The 19,674-nt window shown below is 42.7% G+C and overlaps 1 protein-coding gene across 2 annotated transcripts in view; it reads left to right on the forward strand.

The window, feature by feature from the left end:
• The window catches only part of LOC126182543 (leucine-rich repeat-containing protein 4-like), a 1,045,219-nt gene that overhangs the window by 959,187 nt on the left and 66,358 nt on the right, over positions 1-19,674 (forward strand). For both annotated transcript variants that reach the window (XM_049924858.1, XM_049924860.1), the window contains exon 5: positions 18,542-18,841. In XM_049924858.1, the coding sequence (XP_049780815.1) occupies positions 18,542-18,841 (300 nt within the window). The remainder of the gene's footprint in view (positions 1-18,541; positions 18,842-19,674) is intronic.

A 19,674-nucleotide genomic window follows, 5' to 3' on the forward strand; every position in this document is an offset into this window, starting at 1 on the left:
GTAAGGCTGCAGTTGGAAACGGAATTCAGCACTTCAGTTAATCCGGAGAAACAATAGAGATCTCTTCCATATGTAAGTTCAGAATTTCTGCATGGCTTTTGTAGGAGGTAGACACTTGTAACTTCATATTTATTACGACTTGAACATTGAAAAAAAAAAAAAAAAGAAATGCCAGATTTACGAAACTAATACACGTCAAACGCAATGCGACCCGTAACTTTGGGAAGATCCGTTGCCGGGCGAGCTATTTTTGTAATCGACAGGGAAAAACAGTATTTGAATTAGTTCATTGATTTTCGGGATATGATTTGATAAATTCGAAACTGCTTCCCATGCGAGAAAATTCCATCCTTTGGAAAAAGTAAGATAGCTCCGGTCGCGCTTAAAATTAACAAACATTATGGACATGCTTAGAGATAATACAGAAATCTGTATGATACCTCATTTTCAGAACTTTTAGATGACTTTTCTAGGAGGAGTATACTCTAAAGCAATGAAATGAAATGAAATGTCGTGTGGCTAGGGCCTCCCGTCGGGTAGACCGTTCGCCTGGTGCAGGTCTTTCGATTTGACGCCACTTCGGCGACCTGCGCGTCGGTGGGGATGAAATGATGAGGATTAGGACAACACAACACCCAGTCCCTGAGCGGAGAAAATCTCCGACACAGCCGGGAATCGAACCCGGACGCTTAGGATTGACAGTCTGTCACGCTGACCACTCAGCTACCGGGGGCGGACTCTAAAGCAATTACGTGCCGTTTGTGGATGCTTCTTGCATACAGTAATTCCGCGACATAGTAGCAACTTTATATCTGATACCAGGTAATTTAAATGACTCTATATTTACTTTCAACAACTTTGTTCGAGTTTTACAGCCGGCCGCTGTGACATAGCGGTTCTACGCGCTTCAGTCCAGAACCACGCTGCTGCTACGGTCGCAGGTTCGAAACCTGACTCGGGATTGGATGTGTGTGATGTCCTTAGGTTAGTTACGTTTAAGTAGTTCTAAGTCTAGGGACTGATGACCTCAGTTGTTAAGTCCCATAGTGCTTGGAGCCATTTGAATCTTCGAGTTTTACAACGTATCCATACGTAGAAAAATGTATGGCATTACATAAAGAGAGCAGTAAATTGCATATTGAAAGTAGATGCAATTGAAGCCAAAATATTCATAAAATCATTTTGACCTAAGCTCATAAGGTATATATCTTCTGCATCTTCCGGTTTGCTTTACTCAGCTATATCTGCTGATTTGCTTTTGTCAATGAACGGTGCAGTGTGGCCTCCAACAGAGGACGGAAACCTACAACAGCACCAACGCGAGCCGCAGCACGGCTTAGGCAACCCATATTGTTGTGTTTACTTACCTAGTTCCCGTTTTTTTGAAGAACCTTTTTTTTTTATCAACTACAGGAGATTCTGTATAGTATTTGAGAATAAGGTTTCAGCTATATTCAGTAGTTGAACGTGCAGGGTGTCGCAGGAGGGATGGTCAGTATTTAGGGATGTGACAGGAACGATCATTTGAAGCATAAAAGTCTAGTAAACATGACCTTTAAAATGCATACCTTAAAAGCTATGAGCACTTGTTCAGTGAAAAGACGTGTTTCACAGGAGCGAAGATGAACAAGTGCTCATAGCTCTTAAGATATCCACCTTAGTGCCCATGTCTACTGGATATTTTTTCCTTGTTTTGATCCACACTACCACCTCTAAAAATATGGATAGCAAAGAGCTTGCAGTATATGAGATGGAAAATGAATAAGTGCTGACAGCTGTTAAGGTATGCATTTTGGAACTCATATTTACTAGATTTATTTGCTTCGAATGATCGTTCCTGTCATGTCCCTAAACATTGACCATTCCTCCTGGGATACCCTGCACCCGATAATGTTCACGGAGGTCCCGTACCTGATGTGTGTCTGAATCTGTAACACAGTTTTATAGTTTTAACGAGATTACGTGTAGATGGGGATCTACTGAAGTACACCGAAAATTGTGTGATGTTCGAGAGCACGTGTAATTTCATGTCTGGCAAGTGGAGTGTCGAATACTGTACCTTTTTTCGTGTCGAGACCATACGAAGTTTTTTTTTTCCCCTCGCGGTTAGTGGCGCCATGTCACGGATTGCAAGACCCCCCACCCCCCACCCCACCCCTTCCAGAGGTTCGAGTCCTCCCTCGGGCATGGGTGTGTGTGTTGTTCTTAGCATAAGTTAGTTTAAGTAGCGAGGTACCGATGACCTCAGCAGTTTGGTCCCTTAGGAATTCACACACACACACACACACATTTGTTTTTCTGACATAGTATTTATTTCTCATTGTCTTCCCGCTTCGTAGCGATTTTTGTGCATTTTCTCTAACTTTCTCGAAGGTTAAGCAAAACTGTCGCTGGGAATAAATATTTAAATAAACAAATTTTCGATTACTGTAACCACATAGCACATCCGTGGTTAACTACAACTCATCTTCATTCAATTAATTTTCGTAAAGGGATGGCAATTCGTCATAACAGTATAATTTTTCGACTCCCACTAAGCAACAGACGATATTCGAGAAAGAAGTTGAAGTTCAACAGTCTAGTGTATGCTTGTATAACGTACCCAACGAAACAAAACTACTTGCATGGGAGTTCGCCCTACATACGGCCTTAGTTTTCTACTTTACGTTTTCCCAAAGTTGTGCGCAGGTGCAAGCGCAATGACGATTATATTAACCTAGGTGCTGACGCAATGATAATTATATTTGGTGACTATAGAACGATAACGTCGGAGTCTCTTTGAGGACAGTTAGTGGATGGTGCTGTAATTTAGAGGGAAGACGCATCATAAAAATATAGCGGTATGTGATATGTCGTGGGAGTGACTCTTGGTCCACAGACTCGCAGTTGACATTCAACCTTAATAAATATTAAGTACTGCACACAAATAGCGACATATAAATTATTGTTATATTGCACGATTGGCAGTCAATCACAAGAAACAGTCACAGTTCTAAGATAACAGTGTACGTGGTTTTGATAGACACGAAGCCGTATTGTTTTGCTGTCTGTTTAATGGACTCGCCATAGTGCCTTGTATCGATTTTATTATGTTACTAACTGACTACCTGGCATTGCCAGGCTATTTATTTTGCCAATTTTTCTACTAGGAACGAAGAGAATGAACTGTGTTCGCAGCGTAAAAAAAAAAAAAAATCATTTCCATGTACTCGTGAAAACAACTGAAATTATGAAACAATCACACAAAGAAATTTATGTAATTTACAAGTTTATAACCATTGGTGCTTCACATGTCTACCATGTGATTTTGTAAACTTCTCTATGCCGACACCTCTTCATTACTCCATACTCTGCAACTGTTTTCTCCTACAGCTGTTTTCGCTTCGCAGTTTAAAGCAGTCGAAAGCACTGTCAAGCGTGTAAGGGGTAACACTAAGTTGACTAGATTGTAGTAGTGTCTTAGGAGTAAGGATTAAATGTATTGAAACTTCGTGCATGATGCTGCATTTTTTCACGCGCCTCAGTGTTTAAGACGTCTTATCTCTTGAAGTATATACCGTACAGTGATATATTTGTGTAGGTACATTCAGCGGCATATGTGGGTACTGTCTTCGCAGTGTGTTGTGAACAAATTTAATAGCAAAGGAGTAATATATTTAAACGTCACGCAGTTTTTCACGCACCTCAGTGATTGATACGATCTATGTACCATACAGTGATATAATTCCATATGTACATTCAGTGATATATGTGGATATTGTCTGAAAAAGATGTTACGAATAGAAGTAGCAGCACAGAAGTAATAAATTTCAGTGTCACCCCACAATGCGACCTTTTCTCACGCATCTTAGTTTTTATGACGCCATATCTTCTAACTATGATAGATAGGTGGATCTTACCTGCACAAGGATTGTTACCTGACAGAAAGCGATATGTCTACCAAGTTTGGTTGAGATCGGTCCAGCGCTTTAGTAGATGTGGAACACACACACACACACACACACACACACACACACACATTCATTTTTATAATATGTGTGATTCTCATCGCAGCGATTTGGCTACAGCCTGTACCATTGTCAGGTGTTACGTGAAACTGCAGTATATCAATCGAAAATAAGGTAAATCTATCGTGAGAATCCGTCATAATTCCGATGTTGCAGCTTTGGAAATGGTAACAAGATCTATTGAAGGATTCCTACAGCAGTAATACTTAATTTTCGACTGATGTACTTGAGTTTTCAGCATCGTCTGTCGATGGGACTGCGTGTACGCAGTTGGACAACTTGAAAAATAAATGAGATTCGTTGGAAGAAAGGAAGTGTGAGACTGATAGTGCAAATCACGAGTTATTTGAATTCGGTATCAGGCTTTCGTTATATGTTTTCAGTATCCATGTTGTGGCGGCAGCATTGGCGACCTGATATCTTCTGGTACGTATCGGTAATTTATGGAGAGCAAACAACAATCACCTGTGAAGCAGATAGCTTACCAAATTTTTATTCAAGTAACTCAATGTTTACCTAGGACAGTCCACGTAGGAGTAATAGAGGACGCACGTTTCATTCAAAGAAGACGTTTCGGTAATGGTTCATCTAGGCAGTACGACAGTATCACGGATAAGCTTGTTCGGCTCAGTGGCAAACATTATACGGTGAGATTTACTCTTGAAATTCCAAGAACGTACTTTTCAAGAAGCGCCAAGCAATATTTTATTTCCTTTCAAGTACGTCGCGAAATAATCCTGGTGGTAAAATCTGAGCAGTACGAGGCTTAGCGAGGTTATTTCCTCCACACACTTTCGCGAATGAAACAGGGAAAAGCTAGTAAGTGATAGAGCTGCGAAGTATCTTGTAACCTCCCCCTCACTTACCGATCTTAATGACAGTGAAAAATGAAACCGCGTGTACCTAATGGGAGTTTTATAAAAGCAATCGTCGCCGAAGTTAACCTGTCGGTAAAGAGGGAGGAAAGGGTTACATCTAAATGAAAGGAAATGTGCTAATGAAACTGGTGGAAATTAATTTTGAAAAGGGGTAAAGTTAATAAAGAAAGTAAATGTGCAGCCGTTACGTTAACAATTAACTAGCAGTAATTAGGTATTTGAGATTTGGGGGAAATCATGATCGCCAGTCCTAAGGACAATTACTATAGTAACTGAAAAAGAAAGGTTATTACACATATAATTAGCACTAGAAGCGTGGCAACTGAAGGTTGACACGCGTAGTGTGAAAACTGAAAGTTTGTCAGAAGTAATAAATTTCGCTACACCCTGACTTAATTTAGCAAAAGAATTAATAAAACCGGAAAATCGAAAGTTAATTTAGTGACTGAAGTTAATAGTGAGCTTTCTTTCTGAAGCACATCGAAATTCAGTAAAATACGGTTAGTCTTGGACTACCTCAACAATCATTTCAAAAGCTACTTGAATCTACGCAGTTTAGAAATAAGAGATTTAACTTTGAACTTGAATTAAATGATTCTGAACAATTAACAATAGAAAAATTTAGTACATACCAAGCTGAGCTGCAGTCACAGGTAAGCTAAAATATGGTAACAAAACTCGCACTCTTAATTTGTGCTTGTATAATCTGGATATTGTAGCCAGCTAACTGAACTTTGAAATTAAAGCAGTGAAATAGAATTAGCTATATTACTTTAGTGCTGGCGTTTAAATTTCAACGACACTCAGGTTCATTTCGGAAAAGGAAGGGACCCTGCTTGGCAATGCAATTGGTACAATGAGCAACAAAGGTTCATGCTAAGTTGCTGTAATTATAGTTACGAAATTGGTACAGTTTGAAAAGCTGAGGTCTGCCATACAGTTCTAAAACTTTACTTGCTTCCAGTCTTCCTTGTCGGTTGATTGAAGGTTTGAAGCCGTCGATCGAGGAGGTGGCGACAGTCACTCATTGTCGGCCGTCGCTGTTGCAGAAGCTGGATGTTGGCGCGCCTTCTTCTCGACACGGTCACCAGGCGAAACGGGCTCTTGATGTGCGCCAGCTAATGCTTCCCGTCCGCGACACCATGTCAGAAACTATCATCACAAGTCGAGCGCAATTACATGCTGCCAAACCCCGAAAGCGCGGCAACTCGCGGGAGCGTCACACAACACACCTGCTCCACTCGCTACTCCCGCCACACTCCTTCTCTCAGCCCGCGCTCCACGCGGCAGAGTTAACACTACCAAAGATCCTACACACTTTGATTCTTCACACGACCTATCGCCGTAATCGTTCGATAGCAGTTTTCCCTAGACAAGACCCAGCGTAAAAATACAAATGATATTTACGAAACAAACCAATTATACATCGACATAAATGCATAAATATACAAATAGTAAAACAATTACAATATACAAAGAGACAGAAATGTCTCATCTTGAGGTAACAAAGCAAGGAAAAAAAATAGTACAATAGATGGAAATAGGAGGATATGCATTTCCGGCGTTACACGTGCCCCACATTGTCTGAGGATGTTCGTGTAACGTAAACAGACTCAGATAATGTCCCAAAAAAGAAACAGCGGAAATGCATATGCTCAAAACATCAAAAAAAATTTAGCATTCGTCTAATTAATCATAAACCAATTTTTATACAATAATAATTGAGTGGAGATACTCCTAATCTTATTCCACTCTGTCATCTTGCACAAAGTAAAACAGGTTGACAACATATCAAAATTCATAAAAACATAGAAAATGGTTTAGCTATTCCAAAATCATTAAAATTCGTAACACTATAAGAAATGGAATACTATTTGCAAAATTGATCAGAGTACATGGTCAAAAAAAACAGGTATATCAAAATACGCAAACTAATAATTAATTACATAGAATACACAATTTTATGTAAACTTTTCATAATTAATATTCTCGTCATGTCCAATTAACGCTAAACAAGAAAATTATATACAGCAGATAAAATAAAACATAAATATTGACAGTAGAATTCTTTCAGCTGTCCAGGAAGAAAAACAGTTCCGCCTTCCGTACCCGCAAGTACAAAGAAAGCCGACAGCGGCACAAGAGCCGACAGCGGCACAGAGCCGACAGCGGCTTCGCCTCGCAAGTATTGTTGCGCCCGCCTGTGCGGCACGCTTGATCTCACCTGCCTGTGTGACGGCATTTCCAGAACGTCCGTTTCACTGAATTCTTTAGGAAAAACTCACTCCCGAGTAATCTCAAGGAGTCCCTTAATACTATCACAGTGGATAACTCAACACTGTCCATCATCACACGCATGTACTAGCCTGAAACTTAAAACAGCGTCTAAGTACGTCGGCAATGACTAATAAAAACACACATTCATGAAATATTACAGAAAGTTACAAAATCATATTTACATTGCTTAATCTACTGTGACTCAGCTGAAAACTTAAACTAGCAGCTTGGATTTTTCAGATGATAACTAATCAGTTACTCTTAAATCATTTAGTCAAAATTAATTACTTATTAATTACAACTTCTTTAATGACCTCTAGGTCAGGCAAACGCATCGTAACATGGCACATCCTTAAATCTTACACTCTATATTTACATACTGTACAAATTACCCATTGTGTGGTATTAATCGATCCTAGGTTGGTACAATTTCAAGTCTACAATATTCCGTATACCTAATCGTTTTCCAGAGCTTGGATACTCTAAGCAATAAGCATTTGTGTGAGGTATACCAATGACTTTATATGGTCCATTATAAACAAACTTAAATTTAGAGATTTCATGGTCTATCTCGCTCGATTTCTCATGAGCTTTTACAAGTACTAAGTCTCCGATTGCAAACTTAGCAAAACGCGTTTTAGCGTCATGACGACGTATGCGAGCATCGGCTTTTAGCTTCATTACTTCTCGCAAACGATCTTTTTTCACACCAATACTAATGTCAATACTTGGAGGGAATTTGATTATCTCTTCCAATTCACTTTCTACACTTTTGTCACTGCCGAAATTCCTCACGTTACGGCAGTTCAAATTCATTCCTACGTAAATGTCATCCGGCCAGTTAACAATGTGTATAGGCTGGTATTGCTTATGCACACCGTCTCCTGCCTCGTCAAAACTAACTACTATCGTTTTATCTTGTGACGTACATGTCAAAGTTTTGCTTTCGCAATTAATCACTGCACGGTACTTTAATAGCCAATCTAACCCGATAATTACTTCCGTAGTCAAGTCTGGCACGACGACAAACTCTTGTTCAAATCGTGCCCCACCTATCTCGAAGTTGACAAAAATCTGTTTTGTGACCGGTTTACTGGCCTTCCCAGTAGCACCGATAATTTTCACTCCTGTTACTGGCATAACTACTATGCCGGGTCTGTCTTTCAGTAACTCAAATATTTTCCCAGATACAGCACTCAATTCTGCACCGGTGTCAATCAACACGTTTAGTTGTAGGTCGTGCATATTAACAGACACTACTATCTGTCTACACTTGTCCTCGACTGTTTCTTTATTTTCCCACAGTAAATCCTCGTCTATATCCAGGTCATTGCAGAAAAAACCATCCGGCTTTGATCCTAAATCCGGCTTATCTGGCGGCTTTTTCAGCCTCTGTTCAAATACAGTTTTAATTTCAACACGTTTGTCCTGAGGCGTAGTCTGTAGCTTCGCCTCCAATACCGAAACCTTTTCCTGTAACTCGTCAACTAGTGAGTGTTGCTTTGCTATCAATTCATTAATCGTCACCTTCGTTGATTCCACTTTGGTCAGATTAATCTCATCCGCCAATCTACCTGGAGAAATGTGCCCAGTAGTATCTGGAATTACTTCCTCTGGATCTGCGCAACCCACACTGCTACCGTCTGACCGTATAACGTCAGCTCTAACCTCATACACGTTGTAATCTATGTGCTTTTCTACCAATCGTGTCCGGCTATCACTAAAATTTTCGCAATCTTTCTCCTTAATACTCTCGCAATGTTTAAACTGGAGGTTTGCGTCGGATGGGTCGGTTACTTCTACCACTGAAACTTTCGGTAAGGTCTGCCGGTTAGGGCCAGAACTTTCCGTTACTACTTCAACATCTAACTCCTGCGGGACGAAACACGACGAATCTTGCTCGTGCTCCCCCTTAACATCAGCTATTTCTAGTAAAGTCTGCCGATTAGGGCCAGAACTTTCTATCATTTCACAAACACTATCTTCCTGCGGGACGAGACGCGGCAAATCCTGCACGCGCTCCCCATAAACGCTTCTCCCATACAGACCCCTATAATCTCTTAGTTCGTCGTATAAGCGACCGAACTGCCTTAACCAGACCTCATCCCTCTCTGCATCCCCTCGCTCGATGACGGACGTTTTATCCGACATCTGATCTTCTCTCAACACTTGTGAATCATTATTAAACTCAATCTCCAGTTCCGCTGTGGGTATTACAGCTGCCACTTTATGATCGATTTCCGGAACACTACTTAAATTGTTCTCACTGACAGCGAATGTATTTTCTACTGCCGTGTATACAGCTGATCTACTACTTGTGGGCGCACTCTTTTCTCTTAACACTGGCACACTCTCCCGCCGTTGATTATTCCATACGGAATTTTCATAACGGCGACACCTGGGTTTTCTCTTGTTATTGGGCCGCCAAAATTTCTCCACGCCCGCTCGGCCCCTCACCGGCGCGGCTAATGGTTTCCCTGTCTCGTCCCAGCAGATACGCTCCCCGGATGCTGCTGAGGCGGCTGATCACACCCTCTGGCGTTATTACTATTCTGTGAAGCCCGTATCACGTTAGTATGATACTGGTTTCTGTCATTCCTGTTATTATTTGCATTGTACCGATTGTTATTACGGTCCGAACCATTATTGTTATTGCTGCGGTATGCATTATTCCCATGGTTATCATTGTTGTGGTTGCTGTGGTACTCGTTGTTGTTACCACGGCCTCTACCACTGTCGCGATTATTGCGCCAATTGTCTTCGTCCTCAACTCTTTCCAGGAAATCATTCACTGTCCTATAATTGCTTCCTACGTAGCGTTTTGTATCATCTGGAAGCTTCTTGTAGAGTTCCCAGACTATTTCGGATTCCGTGCGGCGATCACGCAAATATTCCAACTTGCGGATCCAGCCCTCACAAAACTCCTTCATCGAGCCGCGCGAATTCGCATCGAAAGGCCTCGATACGACAAATTCGCGCCAGACACTTTGCTGTTTTTGCTCTGACCAGTATTCAGCCAGAAACAAATTTTTAAACTCGTCAAAAGTCAGGTTCGTAATGTTGAGGTTTAAGCCCCAACGCTTGGCATCACCAGCCAGCACATCAATAACCGCATTAATTTTTCTCTCATTAGTCCATGATCTGGGTAAAACTCTTTCACAATTTTTAATGAAATCCGTCGCGTGTATATCGCCTTTTTTCAAGGGGTCGAACCGCTCCTCTTTCGTCAACAATTCCGAACTATGTGCACAGATTGGCACATAGCTCTGTTTTTCGTCAAGTTTCTTTTCTAATTCCGACACTCTCGTAATTACTTGGCAAGTGGTTGTCGCAAGCGTTTCCACTTCCCTCTTTTTCTCTTCGCAGGTATTAGCCTGCTCCCTCACTTTAGTGTCTACTTCGGACACTAAAACCTTTAAAGTTTCCACCTTCTGTTGATCCTCTTTTTTCACTAATTGAATTTGTTCCGTCACCTTATTCTCGATGATCGGAGCAACTGCTTCTCCTACACTTTTCTCGATTCTGCTAATTTCGGAATCAAAACGAGTATTTATGCTCGCAATTTCCGCCTGAACGCCTATCATTTCCTGTTTAAGATTACCGATTTCGGTATTAATTACAACAATATCTTCTTTGATTTTATCAACTTTTGTATTAACAACTCCAACATTGTTGTTAACAACGTTAATAGCTTTGTTCTGATTGTCTAGCATCCGTTCAATTTTTTCAGACTGAGCTTCTTGCTTGGCAGCCTGAGCTTCTTGCTTGGCAGCCCGAGCCTCTTGCTTGACAGCCTGAGCTTCTTGCTTGGCAGCCTGAGCTTCTTGCTTGGCAGCCTGATCTTCTTGCTTGGCAGACAGAGCTTTAATTTCTGCCGATTGACTCTTGATTTCGTTAATCAAAACATTCAATAAATCAGTTAAATTCCCGGAAACTACCGGTTTTACTTCCGTAGCGGCTTCCTCTTTAATTTTCCCCCCGTATTCGTCATCAAGGGATTCACATTTGATTTTCACTTCCGATTCCGAAACATTTTCTAAAGTGTGGAATTCCATTTCTGCTCGTTGTTGCGTTTCGGCGGTCGCGTCTTTCATGCTAGCCGCCTGCCCCTGAACAATGGGTACCGCGGTGCGCGTTTCCCACTGTTCGACCGATTGTTCCGTATCCAAGTCTACCAAATTTTGGCAATTGTTGCCTTAACTCATTTTAAAAATGTTCAATATAAATGCCAAACCTCAAATATAATTAGGATTACTCCCACTAGTTATTCTCGCTGACGTAACGGCCTGTACGTAACCAGTACTTTGTTACGAGATTTGCACAATGCAAAATTCGTGTCCAGAACAACCTCAAATCCGAAGATTGTCCTGTCACCAGGTCGCCACGTGTAACCTCCCCCTCACTTACCGATCTTAATGACAGTGAAAAATGAAACCGCGTGTACCTAATGGGAGTTTTGGAAAAGCAATCGTCGCCGAAGTTAACCTGTCGGTAAAGAGGGAGGAAAGGGTTACATCTAAATGAAAGGAAATGTGCTAATGAAACTGGTGGAAATTAATTTTGAAAAGGGGTAAAGTTAATAAAGAAAGTAAATGTGCAGCCGTTACGTTAACAATTAACTAGCGGTAATTAGGTATTTGAGATTTGGGGGAAATCACGGTCGCCAGTCCTAAGGACAATTACTATAGTAACTGAAAAAGAAAGGTTATTACACATATAATTAGCACTAGAAGCGTGGCAACTGAAGGTTGACACGCGTAGTGTGAAAACTGAAAGTTTGTCAGAAGTAATAAATTTCGCTACACCCTGACTTAATTTAGCAAAAGAATTAATAAAACCGGAAAATCGAAAGTTAATTTAGTGACTGAAGTTAATAGTGAGCTTTCTTTCTGAAGCACATCGAAATTCAGTAAAATACGGTTAGTCTTGGACTACCTCAACAATCATTTCAAAAGCTACTTGAATCTACGAAATTTAGAAATAAGAGATTTAACTTTGAACTTGAATTAAATGATTCTGAACAATTAACAATAGAAAAATTTAGTACGTACCAAGCTGAGCTGCAGTCACAGGTAAGCTAAAATATGGTAACAAAACTCGCACTCTTAATTTGTGCTTGTATAATCTGGATATTGTAGCCAGCTAACTGAACTTTGAAATTAAAGCAGTGAAATAGAATTAGCTATATTACTTTAGTGCTGGCGTTTAAATTTCAACGACACTCAGGTTCATTTCGGAAAAGGAAGGGACCCTGCTTGGCAATGCAATTGGTACAATGAGCAACAAAGGTTCATGCTAAGTTGCTGTAATTATAGTTACGAAATTGGTACAGTTTGAAAAGCTGAGGTCTGCCATACAGTTCTAAAACTTTACTTGCTTCCAGTCTTCCTTGTCGGTTGATTGAAGGTTTGAAGCCGTCGATCGAGGAGGTGGCGACAGTCACTCATTGTCGGCCGTCGCTGTTGCAGAAGCTGGATGTTGGCGCGCCTTCTTCTCGACACGGTCACCAGGCGAAACGGGCTCTTGATGTGCGCCAGCTAATGCTTCCCGTCCGCGACACCATGTCAGAAACTATCATCACAAGTCGAGCGCAATTACATGCTGCCAAACCCCGAAAGCGCGGCAACTCGCGGGAGCGTCACACAACACACCTGCTCCACTCGCTACTCCCGCCACACTCCTTCTCTCAGCCCGCGCTCCACGCGGCAGAGTTAACACTACCAAAGATCCTACACACTTTGATTCTTCACACGACCTATCGCCGTAATCGTTCGATAGCAGTTTTCCCTAGACAAGACCCAGCGTAAAAATACAAATGATATTTACGAAACAAACCAATTATACATCGACATAAATGCATAAATATACAAATAGTAAAACAATTACAATATACAAAGAGACAGAAATGTCATATCTTGAGGTAACAAAGCAAGGAAAAAAAATAGTACAATAGATGGAAATAGGAGGATATGCATTTCCGGCGTTACAATCTCCACCGTACTGCAACGTACTTTGCAGAATATTGGCGTAAGTGCATGTAAACGGAAAGCGAAATTCATTCCAGTTACACAACTATTTCCGTAAGCATGTTAATTTCTGTACTCCGTGTGCTTTTACCACAAAATGACGTCGCCAACGCCGAAAGGGAAAATAGAGAGTACGCCATTTCGTGACTGTAAGTGGCGGAACATCAGTACGTCTCTTAGATGGACTGCTCTCTTCACAGAACATCTCTCACGTTCTTCATTGTCCCTCTTTTACACACACACACACACACACACACACACACACACACACACACAGAGACGGTGTGAGGCCGCAGAGAGGGAAAAATCTCGCTGCTGCCTCCTCTTTTTGATGCTTGGCCGCCGTCGGAACGCATTAAAACTGCGGGTCCGGATCGCATTCACGCGTCCAACGCGCTGTTTGATCTTCCGAAATTAGTCTCGGATGGAATAGCCCCTGCCAGTGCTGCCCCTCGCCACCCCTCTTCTTCCCTCCTCCCCCTCTTTCCCTCTCCTCGCCAACCAGCCGCGCTCTCACGCAAGCCCCTAGGCGTCTTCGCCGTCCGATGCGTTAATTATGCACAATGTCGTGCGTGTTTCTTTCTTCCGTTTCGCCCTCGTCCGAGCCATCAATACCGACGAACCGCCATCTGCGGACTCCCTCCCTCCGCCCAGTCTCTGTCCTTTCCTCGTTCCATCCTGTTCCGTCCGTTCCCTATCTCTCGCTGTTTCCGTCTTCATTCCCTTCGGACCCCGGTGTCGGCCCTTTCATTTCGTTCTTCCTGTTCCTTTCCCCCGTAGGGCGACACGTGCGACAGGCGTCCCTGCTTTGTGCACCCAGCGGCGGGGATCTTCTGCGTGGTGGGACCTCGCAGCCGTTGTTCCACGTTTCTGCTGCTGCGGTCACGACGCCACTGCGCAACAATTCGCGTCCCACTTTAGCGCGTATATCCCGACAACACACACACACACACACACACAGAACTGAGAGACCGCTGTTTACGGCTGCTGCTAATTCATTTTGCGCGTCCCACTGGAAATGTGTGTGCGGTCGCGACGCCCCAGCCGACCCAGTTGCTCTTCTCGCGCCGGGCAGGAATCGTCGCCTCTTTAAGGTTTCTAACTCAGCGCGCAGCGCCCCCGCGCGCAGTCTTGCGGCGCAATTTGCGAGGAGCGAAGAGGCGAACCGAGGCCAGCGCGGAAACCACCTCGCGCCGCGGCACTCCTCGGAAACTTTTGTTTGGGAGCGTTGCTTCTCAAACTTTGGCCTTCCTCTCTGCGGGCGATAACTCGCAAGTTAAATACGGGCGACACTAAGGCCGCGCTCAAGTTTAGCTGTCTTGTGGCGCGCGAGACACTGTGCGTATGTGTTCGTGTGCGTGCGTGTGCTGTGTGTGAGTTTTCCTTTTAAAGCTTCATTAGAAGTAGAAAAGTGCAAGTGATGCACGAGAAACTAATGCACTTGCCTAAAGAAACATTATATTGCAGTTGTTCACTCCTATGAAACAACGAAAGCACTTTCGTAGAATTTTTCAAGGAGTGTGACTGCCTTACGATACATACTTTGCATTGATGTTAATAATATTGTGGGTGACTATCATCAGTCATCTCGATTATGTCAAGTTGCAGTAATGGTCGAAACGTTGGAACATTACGCACCTTAGTAATGCGGCTTGATATTTTTATTGAAACTGTGAAGGGATATAAAGGCAAATATTGACTTTACAATTCGAATAAAATGGTTTTGGGTGTTAAGCTGTATTATTACACAAAAATGAAAGTACGCAATCGACGTTTCGAACGTATTTTCAGCTGTTCTCTTCAGGACAACTAGGTTACATCAGCGATTGGCCGTGGAACCAGACGACCCTCTGCTGCCTTTAGAGCTTTTAAGTGTTAGTAAGTTATAAACTGAGGAAAACTGCTGAGCAGTGGACGGATGGGTTCGGTAAATTGATTCGCATTGATTTAGGTTTTTTACAGATTTTTCATCAGTCCTACTGGAAATGCTACATGTTTTTGAACATGACCATAGCTGTTATTCTTTTCGGGGATTTCCATATTTATTCCAGTTTAAGCTGTGCCTATGTGGCCTTCTTTACAGGTAGTTTAATGGGAAAGAGGTCTTAATATAGTTTCCATGCGCCTTCTTCTATGCACAGTCTTAATTACAGTTTTTTGAATATGTGAGCTATATGTACATCGAAGACCTGCTACTAGCCGGGTATCGATTAACACTCAATTTTCATTCAGCTAAGTATTCAAAATTTTTGTCAAGTGATTGTATTGAGCTGTTGGATGCTTTCATTGTTCGTTTGTGATTAAATTGCAGAGTAGTGAGACTCAGCCTGTCTAAGGCAAATAAAGGACGTGATCAAGACTTTCCTGTTTATCACTGAGCAAAACGAAACATGTTGGCGTACCACTACAAAAAACCCATGTCGATTGTAGCTCTGTGGCTCCCAGCCTTTACCACAACTTGCATCTTCATGTCACAATGAGGGACTGCACATCTCTCGCATTGCTTATTAATACAGAGATAAACCACCACAGACTGCGTACTATTTGATTTATTACTTGTTCTACTTTACAGACTAGAGTCCCTTCTAACAACATTGGTGATTTTTGTTTTGCGGCCATTTACCTGTGGTTTAAGACATCCTAACGTTTCATCCCGTGATGCTGGAGTCATCATTAGAGGCTGTAAAGTCTCAGATAATAATTTCAAACTTAAACAAGCTAAGCATACGTATAAATATACGTAACTGCGCAGCGATCGTGTCGTGACGTCATCAGACCGTTGATTCAGATCGCGGAGTCTCTTCGACTTGTGTTAGAGAACGTGTACTGCAGAAGATTGGGTGCTGTTCTCTTTATTTAGCATTAAGGCTCCCACTTCGCGTAATTTCAGCCTTCTTCTTTTCTGTCAAAGTTGATTTTATGCTTTGAATATCTATGGATTCTCTGTACATCCTAGAAGCTGGCCGGTGTGGTCGAGCGGTTCTAGGCGCTTTAGTCTGGAACCGCGCGACCACTACGGTCGCAGGTTCGAATCCTGCCTCGGGCATGGATGTGTGTGATGTCCTTAGGTTAGTTAGGTTGAAGTGGTTCTAAGCTCTAGAGGACTGATGACCTCAGATGTTAAGTCCCATAGTGCTCAGAGCCATTTTTGTACATCCTAGACCTTGCTAAAATCGTATGTAGTGGTTTCCTGGTTCCAGTATTGACAATTAATGTTGTGTTGTTTAAGTTAGTGCTTCTTTTTGTAGTTACTATGTACACTTAAATGCATATGTTAGTGATAAGAGACTTTGAACATTTCTGTTGTTAAAGGCACCGGGACTATGTCCTTTGCAGCGTTTAATGTAGATAAATCGGCAATAAAAGATGATGCACTGCGATCAAGGAAAGAGTAGGTTTGTTTCTCGCACACTATGTTTTAATCAAGATCTAATCTTGCTAGGATGTACAGTAGGAAGCACGCAAACAGCCAGCCGATCAGCTTCCCTATTTCTGAGATGGTCGTTGCTAGGCGCTGGGCCGTAACAATCTGCTCTTTGTCGAAGTCACCCACGCTGTCAATGTGCGCATTTACGGTCCGCATCGCTGCTAAATTGAGTCAACGTACGTACCTGCTTTGCTAATGTACTTTGCTTAGCCCTTCATGTGACCGCAACCCCACCAGGCGGCGTCCAGTCTCACGAAGAGCGCTGGTCATTATGTTTCGGCTCGTCAGTATATTTCCAGCGCAGTACGAATATAAACACACATGGGGATAAGGAATCACACGAAATGCAGCTGATTTGCAAAGAGCCACTGGAGATTAGTTACACAAAATACTCATAAAAAATCCGCGAAAAACCTCAGAAAATTGGTCAAGGGAGTTCTGGTTCATACTGTAGTAAGTAGGAACTGGTATAACTAATGAACATTAGAATTCGTGACGCTTCTCTACATCTACATCACAGGCGCTTGTCTACATAACAGTTAACTTCCTCGCATGGATGACTTAAGGCTCTTCATATTTAGAGTCAAATGGTTCAAATGGCTCTGAGCACTATGGGACTTAACATCTGAGGTCATCAGTCCCCGTGAACTTAGAATTACTTAAACGTAACTAACCTAAGGGCATCATATACATCAATGCCCGAGGCAGGATTCGAACCTGCGACCGTATCAGTTGCGCGGTTCCGGAATGAAGCTCCTACAACCGCTTGGCCACCGCAGCCGGCATTTAGAGTCAATTGACACTTTTTGCACCATACTGGTATCTTGTCTAAATCATTTTTAAATTTCTTTAGATCTTCTGATGACGTTAAATGACGGTAAATGACAGAATCATCTGCAAACAATCTAAGAAGGCTGCTCAGATTGTCTCCTAATCCGATTATGTAGATCAGGAACAACAGAGGGCTATAACACTTCGTTGGAGAACGCCAGGTATTACTTCTGTTTTACTCGATGAGTTTCCGTCAACTGTTACGAACTGTGACTTTTCTGACAGGATGCCACGAATCCAGTCACACAACTGAGACGATATTCCATAGCAAGCAAAGAAAAATGGAGATGGGCGTTTGGCATTGTTGGCCGGGAGCCCCTATCCGGGGAAGTTCGGCCGGCAAATGCAAGTCTTATTTCAATCGATGCCACATTGGGCGACTTGCGTGCCGGTGATGAGGATGAAATGATGATGAGGACAAGACAACACCCAGTCCACGAGCGGAGAAAATCTCCAAACCGGTCGGGAATCGAACCCGCGCCCGCTGCACAGGGGCCAACCACGTTACAGCCTAGCTAAGCAGACGGACTATAGCAAGCAACTTAATTAGAAGTCGCTTGCCAGGAATGGTTTCAAAAGCCTTCTGGAAACCTGAAAATATGGAATTAATTTGACGTTCCCTGTCGATAGCACTCATTAATTCGTAGCCGGCCGCGGGGCCGTGCGGTTCTGGCGGTGCAGTCCGGAACCGCGAGGCTGCTACGGTCGCAGGTTCGAATCCTGCCCCGGGCATGGGTGTGTGTGCTGTCCTTAGGTTAGTTAGGTTTAAGTAGTTCTAAGTTCTAGGGGACTTATGACCTAAGATGTTGAGTCCCATAGTGCTCAGAGCCATTTGAACCATTACTTCGTGAAAATAAACAGCTATCTTTGTTTAACGGGAACATTGTTTCCTGAATCGGTGTTGGCTATGTGTCAATAAACCGTTTTCTTCGAGATGATTCATAATGTTCGAGAGCAGTGAATGTTCCAGTATCATACTGCAAATCGACGTTAGTGAATCGAGTCTGTAATTCAGCGGATTACTCCTATTTTCTCTAGATTTAAACAGGTACGTTGGCTGCCGAACCTGTACGTCCACTGGTCTCGCTGTTGCAGATGTGTGCGCGGCGTGGCGGTCGCGGGGGCGGAAGCGGTGGCGGCGTCGGAGGCGGAGGCTGCGTGTCTGCGCTGGCGGCGGCCGCGGCGGCGCTGTTGGCGCTGCTCGCGTGCCTGGGGGCGGCGGGGGCGGCGCGCTCGCCCGACTTCTGCCCCGTGGGCTGCAGCTGCGACGACAAGACGCTCGTCGTCACCTGCATCGAGACCAACCTGGACGTCATCCCCATCACGCTCAACCCCGCCATCCAGCGGCTCGTGCTCAAGCACAACCGCATCAAGACGGTGCACGCCGCCTTCCAGGTGAGCGCCCATACTTCCTATCCTGAAATAACTGATTCGTCCGATTTCACAGGACTGTATCTTCTACGCGAATGAAGATAGCAACCTTTAGCGTAAATTTTGACGAGCGCATCTAACTGCAAGGTAAAAACATTCAAGAACCAAGACCGCATAAATTTTTCGTTATTTAAGACAACCGGTTTCGATAGGCTTTGTTGTATCTTCGGGTCTTAAAAAATCTTTTTGTTATGAAACGTGGACATTGTAAGTTGGACCTAGTAGACATGTGGATAGAAAACAGATACACCGCTCTCAGTTGATTGTTACGTCACAAAAACACAGTGCACAGTAGCTCATCAGTTTGTATAAGTTATACTCTAAACATTGAAAATCTTCTTTAAACGGAGTATAAAGTTGTACTGTATTTTTGTGACGTAACAGTGATCTGTGAGCGGTACACTTGTCGTAGCCGTTTGAAAAATATGTTTTCTGTTTTTAAAAGTTTTAGTTAAGAAAAACCTTTTATAATATGCTATTATTTATCCACATGACAACTTGGCATGAGCTCCAACATAAAATGAACACGTTTCTTCACAAGACATTTTTAACAACACAGTCCGTCGAACCCGGTTGTTTTAAATGAAGAATTATATATGCGATATTTGTTTTTGAATGTTTTTAGCAACTAAAACCGGTCGCTCCTTCTGTCTTCTCAAAATGAAAAAAAGGTTTTATTATCAAAAGATCCATCCGATTTTGTGAGGGTGAATGGTTTACACACATGCACATACAACAACTAGTACTTTTGTTATGATGACAGATGACGTATTGTCATGAGACAAAACGGCAACTGT

Source organism: Schistocerca cancellata, chromosome 1 (assembly GCF_023864275.1).
Source record: "Schistocerca cancellata isolate TAMUIC-IGC-003103 chromosome 1, iqSchCanc2.1, whole genome shotgun sequence".
Taxonomy (NCBI): Eukaryota; Metazoa; Arthropoda; class Insecta; order Orthoptera; family Acrididae; genus Schistocerca; species Schistocerca cancellata.